The sequence below is a fragment of the Malurus melanocephalus genome, unplaced genomic scaffold (genome assembly GCF_030028575.1).
Source record: "Malurus melanocephalus ecotype Western Australia unplaced genomic scaffold, MMel_1.1 scaffold_1103, whole genome shotgun sequence".
Lineage (NCBI taxonomy): Eukaryota > Metazoa > Chordata > Aves > Passeriformes > Maluridae > Malurus > Malurus melanocephalus.
This window is the reverse complement of record NW_026624335.1, coordinates 6,194-16,628: the sequence shown is the minus strand read 5'-3', so window position 1 is coordinate 16,628 and position 10,435 is coordinate 6,194. Positions and strand designations below refer to the sequence as shown.

General features: G+C 55.1%; 1 protein-coding gene across 1 annotated transcript; it reads right to left on the bottom strand.

Moving 5' to 3' along the window:
- Positions 1–2,442: 2,442 nt before the first annotated feature.
- On the bottom strand, positions 2,443–3,987 carry ID3 (inhibitor of DNA binding 3). Its single transcript, XM_057386960.1, has 3 exons — positions 3,467–3,987; positions 3,182–3,253; positions 2,443–2,726 (listed from the first exon to the last, which is right to left on the bottom strand). The coding sequence occupies exons 1-2, from the start codon at positions 3,785–3,787 to the stop codon at positions 3,197–3,199; spliced, it is 378 nt and encodes a 125-aa protein (XP_057242943.1). The 5' UTR covers positions 3,788–3,987; the 3' UTR covers positions 2,443–2,726; positions 3,182–3,196.
- Positions 3,988–10,435: the final 6,448 nt, after the last annotated feature.

Sequence of the window (10,435 nt, the reverse complement as noted above, 5' to 3'; positions counted from 1 at the left end):
TTTTTTTTTTTTTAATCAGGGTTTTCCATGAAAGCATCGGCGTCCCAGAACAGCCAGGGTAAATCTGCCCTCCGAGGTAAATCCCATCTGCCTGACAGGGTAAATCACATTAGCCCCCGAGGTAAATCCCAGCCCCAGAAGTTATTTTTAGTTGTGGATTTCCCCCTATTTCTTATTTATTTATTTTTGCATCAGGGGTTTCAAAGAAAGCACTGGCAAAAGCCACAGCCTAGTCCAGGGAGCTATTGGGGGCTGAATAAGGCTTGTGCTAGCGCCTCGGAATGTCGAGGTGGCTGTGCCAAGGTGCCAGGATCCATCCGCCATGGGGGAGGTGGTAACAGCCCTATGAGTCTTCCTGGCAGCTGGAGCCAAATGGACACCCTTCGGCCCCGGGAATCCCCTGCCCTGATCCCTGGGAGGGGGCAGGGGGAGAAGCTACCTCCACTCCCCAGGGGCTGGAGTCCCCCTCCACCTCCCCAGCGCCGTTTCCATCCAAAAAGCCCCAGGAAGCCTGGTTTCTCCCACCCCAGCAGTGCCTAGCCCCATTTCTCCCAGGAACCCCAGCCCCAAAGTAGGCTCATTAATGCTCCCATGAGTCCAGGATTTCCACCACCATCATCCGTGGTGGGCCCCTTAGGACCTGGAATGCTCACATCGCAGAAGCAAGCCACACTTTCCAGCTAATGAGACTCATCCTGGTCCCCTGGCTCATTCCCAGGGTGCTTTTCCCATCCATCCCACTTAAATCCCTTTGGCACATCAGCACTGGCAGAGCTGGAGCACCACAACAGTGGGGTGAACATGGGGACACTCACCCCTAACCCATTCCTTGCCTTTTCCTCTGGAGCCAAAAGCCAGGGGAGATGGCCAAAGCCTATTTTTAGCTCTCATCATAACAGCAGCTCTATTCCCACCCAGATGTAGTGGTTTCTGGATGGACCAAAAACCAGAAACCCTCACCTGCCTCCCACCAAGCTCAGACAGCCTGATGTTACTGTGTCCCACCCCACCTGGGGGGGTCCTGAGGGTACCCTGCCCTGGGAAGCCTAGGGACGTCAAGCTAGGAGGAAGGAGGAAAGTTCCCAGGGGTCGGTGATCTAGTTGGACCCGCTGGTGCTTTTTGGAAGCTCCAAATGCTGCTTTTCCCTGTGGAAATGGCCATGGACAAGGGGCATTTGGCAGGTACCAGCTGCACCCCAAGCTCCTGTTGGCTGTTGTGGGGATGGAGGCTGCAGCTGGGGCAGGGGGAGAAGGTTTGTATCACCTTGTGCTCCAAGAACCCAGTGTCTTCTCCCTCATCTCTTCCTTTTCCCATCTTGCAGCCCCTAACCCAGGATGCTGGATGCTGCAGCACCCTGGGGACACCCCAATGCCATGGGTCAGCGCCCACATTATGCCTGGCTAAGCCCACAGCAGCAAAACCAGAGCCCAGCACAGGGGGATCAAGATGATGGCGCTGCAGGTGGGGGTGAAGTTAATTTAACTTCATTCTAGGCAGTTAAGCAGCACCTTCCCAGGGAGCAGGACCTGGCTCCGCAGCTCAGCCAGCCAGGGGTCAGATCTGCTCCCAGGCCAAAGGGAAACTGCGGCATTACCCAAGGGGAGGGGAAAATCATTTCTGCTCCCAACACCCCTTCCCTGGGGTGCTGACACCAGGGAGATCAGGCCAGGCAGGGGTTGCCCTCTGGATACCACCTGAGGCAGCAGAAGCAGCCCAGAACCTCCTTGCCTCTATGTGGTGTATCCTGGTGGAGCAGCATCACCCATTCCAGCCTACTAGAAGCTCAAATTCAGCCTCGGGGCACCAAGTGGCCAATTTTTAGAAGGCTAAAAAGTGAAAAAAGCCTATTTTCCTTCCCTCCCAGGACTCCAGCTTCACCTCCAGATGGTCCCCGGGGCTCAGCACTGTCTTCACTCCTTCCGTATCAGATAAGCACAGCAGCACCCCAAATAACTGGCGGCCACCTCGGGCCGGGAGCCGGCAGCCCAGGGTTAATTCCTCCCATACCTGAACTGACATTTGAACGCTATTACCCAATTACCCAAATTCCTACAGTAACCCTAGAAGTTCCCATCAGAGTTTGGGAGGCTACCACCCACCAGGGGGTTGTTTTCCCACCCAGGCATGCACCTCAGCTCCCTCACCTCAGTGATGAAGGAAAAAAAAAACCCAGTCAAATGACCTGATTTTTATTATGTAAAAATTGTAACTTTTATAAAAAGTTTATAAAGCAAGTACAAGGCATGTTTGCAGAAATTCACCTTCCTGCACAAAAGGTACAAAAAGTTATACTCTAGTATAGAGCTCCACATTACACGAGGCCACGGCCCCAGAGAGTTTGGTTCATATTCGAGGATGTTTGTCCCCCCCTCCCCAAAACCCCTTAATCCCCACCCTGCCATCCCAATAAACACCTTTAAAAAAAAAGGACTCGCTGCTAYAATCCAAAAATATACAGACAACCTCCTCTTCATCATCAGTCTATCATTAAAAATATCTCATGTGAGTTCGGGTCCAAAGCTGGGATACTGAGCTCGGCGGGTGGAATGCTGGTGGTGGAAGGCGGCGGGGGGCGTCGGGACCAGCCGCTCCCCGCTCGCAGTGCCCGGGCCCGGGGCAGGCGATGCCGGGGCCGGTAGGTCGCAGACAGCCCGGCGCCACGGAGGAAACTGCTATTTACCTCCGGCTGATAACGAACCAGGAACCGACACTCACTGCCTGTTTGCTAATTGGCACCGGGAGCAGAGAGGAGAGGGGGAGGGAGGAAAAAAATAATAGAGGTAATTAGTGTGGTGATAAGTGGTGTTGGGGATGGAGATCTGCGAAGAGGGGATAGGAGCCAGGAAACCCGATTGCTCAGGGCCATTATCTGGTCCCCGGCTGGGGATGCTGGAGGTGGGTTGGTGCGGGTGGGCGACTGGATTGCAAGTGGGATACTTGTGGGGGATTGGGATCATTATCGACGGTGGGTTGGGGGAGGTGGAGTGGGGTGCGGGTGGTGAGAAATTGGGATGCGAGGGGGAATCGGGGCGAGGGGAGCTTGGGCTGCTGGGGWTCGGTTCTCAGGGATTTTGATGCTTCGGGGCAGAAGGGGGTCCCAGGATGCCCCCTGGGGCGCGGGCGTATGGGAGGACTGGGCTGCGGATGGTGGTCTTGGTGGTGACTGGGGGCGACTCTCACCCGATGGAGACAGCATTACTGACACAAACTTCTCTCGTCTTTGGTGCGGAGTTCTGAGGCAAGTTCAGCCGCCTGCGGAGAGAGGGGACAGGGCTTAAGGTCATTTTGGCGGMTGCCATCTGAACGGCAGTCCCCATTCCTCCCCATTCCCCACCGTGCCAGGACCCACCGACATACTCGGGGATCCTGCAGCACCCCTATCTCGACATGGTATCACCTCCAACCTATCACAGCCTCTCCCCCCAAATCGACATTATCTACCCGCCAACTCAAAGCAACCCTTACCTTAAGGGAAAGTAGGGTGGCCTCGGAGGAGGGGTCGCGGCCCTTGGATCCCTCCTCMAGCACGATCTGGAGGTCGAAGATGTAGTCTATGACGTGCTGCAGGATTTCCACCTGGCTCACCTTCGTGCCTTGAGGTATGCCCGGCACCAGCTCCCGCAATTTGGAATAGCAGTCGTTCATATCGTAGAGCAAGTTCATGGGCTCTTCCAAGGCTGGACTCTTGTTGTGGCTGCCCCGGGCAATGGCCAAACTCTGCTCCGAGAGGCAACAAACGGCCTCGTAGCAGCTCCGTACGGAGCGCACCGGGCTGATGGCTTTCATGGTGGGCTCAGAGCAGGTCTGGAGATGCAGGACGGGGGATGCCTGGGAGCCTCGGGGGCTGTCGCGGCAGCGGGGGCTTTGCTGGGACCTCCGAGCGCCGAGACCGTCAAAGCGGGGAGCACTGAAAGCCTTAACTGTCACCCCCTGGAACTCCAACCTTCGGACCTCGCCACAGACTGAAGGGGGACCTTTGCCCCCCCCACCCCGCGCCGGCTCTATATAGGCAGCGCTACCCGACCACGCCCACTCTATGCAAAGTAAGTATTACACAACCCACTTTTATGTAAAACAATCATTAATACCTCCCCTTTTCTGTAAACGAATACCTAAACCCCTCCTCCGAGTGTAAACAAAGCATCAAACATCTAAATAAAGCCGTAAACCCCCTTTACCTCACCACCCCCCCCCCCCCCCCCAGCCCCCAAAATTGACCCGTGATGGCCGGAGTGGCCCGACGGGGGGTGACACGACCACCCAGGTTCCCCTCCCCATGGCCAGACCCCCAAACCTCTTGGGGATTTCCCCTCCTAAACCCCTTCAACCAACCCCAGCACCCCCAAACTGTCCCACTCCCCATCCTAATGAATTCCCCATATTTTTAGGCAGGATGATGGGGTGTCCCCTCTCCCAACCTCCCTGTTTCAAGGAAATTAGTGCCGCCCTATTCCTCAATCCGCTTCTCATCTGACCTCCAGACTTTCTGGCGTCAGGAATTATCTTGTGACCAGCAAAAAAAAAAATTAATTGCGGTAAAACTGAGGTTACGATGGAGAAACCAGATTTAGGTCAGCCCCTGCGAGAGGCCTGGAGGGTTTTTTATTTTGGAGGGGGGAGATGAGATTTACAGGCAAAGGGGTATCCCAGTAGAAGTGATGGGGGGGGGGGGTGTGAAGCAAACCGCTTTCCTGAATCATCACTGTCTCAAAATTTATAGAATCTTATAGAGAACGTCCACAGAAAAAGGCCAAAGCTGGAGCGATCTCGAGTCCCCCGTGGATGTCACCGCAGCGAATGGCACATGGAGGGGTCCCACAGAGATGACAGCCCTGCAACACCCGGATTGTGGATCTGTATGAGCCCAAGGGGCAAAATCTCCCTCCCCCAAATACTGAYTTCCGTGGGATTTAGTTATGGGGGGGGGCATTATGGGGGCTTGATTATGAAAGTATGGAAGGGACTCTTCAGCTTTCTTAAAGCAGCAAGCGTGRGACCCTGTTTGGCCCTGGGGTCCCAGCTAATGAGGGGTGCAGGGGGCGAGGGCGCAGGGATCTGGACCAAATTACTCCAGGCCACGCTTTATTATAGACCTGTCCAAATTCCAGTTCGGTAGTGCTGGGGTTTATTTCCACCTCCTCAAAGGGGTCTGGGGACTGCAGGCTCGAGGGCACCCCTCCTCCCCACACCTCCCTCAAGCCATGAGCTGCTCAACAGCAGCCCCCCCAAACCCTTGAAAGCAGCATCCAGCACTTTTTGGGTTTGGATTATTTTTGTGTCTTTTATTTCTCTCCTCCTCCCCTTTCCCGCCTCACTCGTTATGAATTTCCTGGGAAATCACCTCCATGTAAAGGATGGTAGTTTGGGAAGAGGCATAGTTACCCCCCTTAACCTGTTTTGGGTCAAGAGCCAACAATCAAATGCTCCCCGCCCCCCCAAAAAAATAGAACAACATAAAGTTCAAAAATATTTAAACATTTTTTAAAAATAAAGAAATTTAAAACGTAATGATTAAAAAAAAAATTAAATGTTACAAAACATTTAAAAACTCTTTTCAAACGACCACCTGAATCTTTGTTACGACTTCCCCCCAATGCAAAACGCCATCGTACAGCCTCTGCTTGTTCCCATACACCCGCTCTCATTTCCCAAGGGATGGGTGGGGGGGGCAGAAAGGCTTCAGAGGGACTCGGGGGGGGAAGCTTTTGTTTGCAGGGGGGTTTTGTTGGCGGCGGTTCCCACAGGCCCTGCCTGGGCGGCGGGACCCGCTGCCTTTGCCCAGCTGTGGCCCGGGCCCTCCAGCTGTGTTGATCTAACTCCCGGCCCCAGACAGCCTGGCGCCAGCCCTGCGCACGTCATGCATTCACACAGGGATGCGTGGCCAAGGCAACCTCTCCCCCCCGCAACACCACCACCAGCACCACCACTGCGGCCACGCTGCCGCTGTATTCTGGGGGGAGTCATTCCAATCCTGGGGTACCCCGAGTGTGTGAGAGGGCTGGGAGCAGAGTGGTGTTTTTATGCGATCAGCCCGAGTTTGTGTCACARCCCCCTATCCCCCGGATGGGTCACTTTTGACCAGAGGGGTCACTTTTAGGGTGCTGTCACACTGGCAGCTCTGCGTTTGGGGTGTCTTCACGCAGCAGCTGCGGGGGGAGCAGATTTCTTGGTGTGAAATGGAGAAAATGGGGGAGGGAAGTGAGTGGGAATGCTCCGGAGCATGATGATTTCATGGTGAAAGGGCCCACACTGGGTGTTTTATTAAAGGGAAAACTAAACCAAGTAGGAGAAGCGAGAGCTGGGGTTGTCCACCTCGGCAAGCACTCCAAAATGATACAAACCCTCCCCAAATCCTCTAGGGAAGGGGTGACCTTGTACCTCGCTACAACTCAGCTTTTGCCCCCACCACCTTTCCCCCTTTCCTGGGAACAGATCATCAATTCCATGGGATTTGACCACCCTGMAAATACCTGCAGAGGTCTCTGTGAATTGGGGACGGGAGGGGGGGCGGTTTACAAGCAGCTGCTTCYCCCCTACCCCTAAACAATCTACCCCTTGGGCTTGGGTTTGGTTTGATAGGTTTTTTTTGGTTTTTTTTTTCCCTGACATAAGTCGGTACAGGTGGCAGGATGTGAGGGATGTACCATGGAGTGGAAAGGGCCAGATTTCGCCTGGCTCCTGCAGGGCAGGGAGGGTGAGCATGGGGGTCCCTGTGTCCCAGGGGAACAACACCGGCTTTTTGGGTGGAAATTCTTGTCTTTTGGATGCTGGCAGCTGCCTGGAAGTGCTGGCTGGGGGGAAGGGATTTGGATGGGATAGGGGAGGAACAGAGATGTGGCAGAGCGCCCAAGGCAGCTACAAAGAGAAGGGCTCTTCCCCAGGGGTCATCTGGATTCACTTTCAGATGGGGCTGCCATATAAATTCCGTTTACCAGGGATCTTTGCAGACCCTCAGGATTCATCAGGACCAAGGGAAGTTGGGGGACCTGGCTGGCTCTGTTCCAGCTAAGCACTACATGGGAACAAGAAAACAGAGATTTAATTTTTTGATTTTTGGAAATACATCAAGCCAGACCCACAGCCTGGGCACCCACGTGGCATGGCACAGCAGCGATCCGAGGGAGTTTTGGTGCTGGAGAAGAAATGTACATGGATGCTCAAGGGAAAGAAAGAATTCTGGTGTCTTAAAATGGCTCTGAGATCTCTTTGTCACCTTCTGCCCAAAGCTGTGTTTGGCATGGGGAGGCAGCCTGGCAGCATTTGGTGATCCTGCTGCACACTGYGTTGTAGTTCTCTTGACACCCCAATTCATGCTGGGGCCAAGTGGCTCATGCTGGCTCCTGGATGGACAGTGATTTCAGGATGGGCAGGGACAGGCATTGTGCCCTTGCTCCAGCCATTGGTCACACATATGATGTGCTGAAAAGTCCCCATGCAATTTGACAAATCCTCCCTGGGATCCATGTGGCCACAGTGACACTGCTATTGTGAGCTATGATGTTCCAGATTTGGGGTGTTTCCGGATCAATGGGGATTATAAATTGGAGCTGGCAGATGGATGGGTGGATGGATGGGTGGATGGATGGATGGATGGATGGATGGATGGATGGATGGATGGATGGATGGATGGATGGATGGATGGATGGATGGATGTCAGAGTCCACAGCCCATGCAGGAAGGAGCCTGGCCATAGCCACGTGTCTGCTCTGTGCCTCAGGTTACCCCCCTCACCCACCACAGGGACCCTCTGCTCAAGCCAGACAATGCTGGAGGCTCTGTAATGGGCAGTGAATGGGGCTGGACAGCAGAGAGTTAGGGGGGGAAAGGAGTGGCACCACAAGGAATGTGCACCCAAAAAGTGGCAGTGAGGTGTCCCCCCTCCCAAGCTCTGTCCCCAGGAGACCTGATCTGGCCCTGGGGAATGTGCAGCTGTTTATGGAGCGAATTAGCCCCGGCGACCCCCCATTGACCCAGTCTCCAAGACAGGAACTGAGTGTCCCATCCCAACCCAGCCTGGAGGCAGCACCCAGGATACTCCCTGCTGGTTATCATTAGGGATGAGAGTGAGCCCCATGAGGCATTACTTTGCTCCATCTCCATTACCATCAGACCCAGAGGGAACCCCATATTCCCATAAGGAATCAGAGACATTCTTCAGGGCAAACCATGGGCACCTCCATTCTACACAGAGGAGAGGCTGTGATAATCAGAACATCCCTGGGTAGTGGTCAGAGCAGGGGGTGACAGTGGGGTTGGGGGTCATGCAGGCCCAGGCAGTGTTGTGCAGGCAGCAGCGGCTGTTCCCAGCACCAGGATTCCCCACAGCTGTTTCCTGCTGCCGTATCTCGCAGGCACATCTGGGGGGGCCAGGAGCAGCTGCCACTCCCGGTGYTTCCTGTGCTGACCCCCCCTGCCCTGGCCACTGTTGTCACGGCCTCCCGCCAAGGCTGGACAGAGTCCCCCACTTCTCATTCCCACCCCTGACATGGCAGCAGCCCCTGAGTCTCCATCTGCACCCGTGAGGGGTCTTTTCCACCACTTGACTCTTTTGGGGCACCCCTCAGTGTTTTGGGGGAACTGGAGCATCACACCGCAAGGAGCCCAAGACCAATTASGTCATGCCCTGTGTCCCCCATGACCCAGGCCCTGGCACGGGGAGGGAGGTCCATTTGGATGCCCCCAGCAGGGTGGCTGCTGAGGTGCTGTGCCACTGAYGGAGGTACACTCACAGTTTGGTGCTCAGCCCACTCATTTTTCCACTCCTTTCTTCCTCCACATTTTTACTCCCGTTCCTCCCCAAATTGCATCCATCCAAATTGCATCCCTCCCAAAGGAAGAGGAGGATGGGGCTGGCGGTGCAAAGGCTGCAGGTGTGAACGACTCTACTTGTCCCTCTGCTGCAGGTGTGGAGACACTGGGGTGACTCACAGCAGCCTGGGCCCCGCTGCCACTGCCAGGGTAACTGTGAAGCCACTCCCGCCTCCCACAATATTCTCCGGGGGCTGGCGTGTGGTGGCAGGGTGGCAGTGGGCACCCAAAGCTGGCAAGGCTTTTGCCACAGCCTCCCCCCAGGCACGGGATGCTGCAGCCCTGGCATGGTCTGAAGAGGGGAAACAGGCACGGGGAACAGGAGCCCAGCCTGTGTTATGTGGGGGTTCCAGGAGGAGTTTTGCTGCTCCCTGCAGCCCTGCCCCAATCCCTTTCTTAGGACCAYGAATTCCTCCCCCCAGGTCCTGCTGTACTGCAGGATGTGGCTTTGCCACGCTCCTTATTACACTTGGAGACCAACTCATCCCAACCCCCATCCTTCATTGTCCAGCTGTAAATCACATCAGCCCCAATAATCCTCTTCCCAAAAAACCTGATACACACCCCTCAAAACACTGAAACACCCCAGCTCCTCTCCAAAACCCAACACAAGCTCCTGGCCAAGCCATTCATCTCCACTACCCCCAGAATGCCACAGCATCACACAGAAGAGCCCCTCCACGGAAAAACATGACAGGGGGTCGGCGTAGAGATGTTTTATCTCGGCCTCCATCTGCCCCTAATAAGACAGGTTTATTTTTAGTGGAGGTGAAAGCTGGAGCTACCAGCTCAAGAGTTTTTTCCACTCACATCTGCATTTGTACAATTTGGGCTTCCTGTCGTGGTTTCGGTGCTTTTCAAGCCTGCCCAAATTGTTATTTTCTTTGCTCAGCAAAGAGCCCCACAGATCCCTCCCTCCATTTCACCATATAAATATCTTGCCAGCATCCCCTCCCCAACCTCCCCTCTGTAACATTCCCAGTCATCTGTCTCCTGCCACCCTGAAACCTTGGAATGGGATCCTAGCCTCCCATGGGGTTAGGATGCTGGTGAAAGTTCAGACTGGACCAAATGATTCCAGTCCTGGATTGTACCTTTCCAGCCCCAGTGAAGCCACTCTTCAGACCCTGAGTGAGGAACTGAGGCAGGGAGGGTGTCAGTGCTGTGGTTTGTGGATGGGGACCTCCCATCTTGTCCACCCCCAGGGGCCTTTGGGTTGCGTGGACATGCTGGATTTAAGCAGGAGTGGGGAATAAATGTGCGGGGAAAGGTTGTGGCCTCCCTCTGCTGGGAACCCACTCCACGGAGACCGGCTCAACTCATCCCAGGTGTGCCAAGGGATGGGGTAAGTCGTGTTTGGCGCAGGCACAGGGGGAAGACACCTGGATGTCCCCCCCAGCTTCCTCTGACACACAGAGGAAGGCCTTCCATCTGTCCGGAGCAGATGCCAGGTGAGGCGCAGTGGCAGGGTGAGGAGGGGCTCATTTGTCTTCTCTCCTCATGCCACATCCTTGCAGGGCTCTGTGGGAAAGGGAGCGCATGGGGCTCATCCCCAAGTGCTTGTCCAAACCCACTGGAGCTGTGGCTGCACAGTCCAAGGACCCCTGGGGATTGGCCAAACTGGGG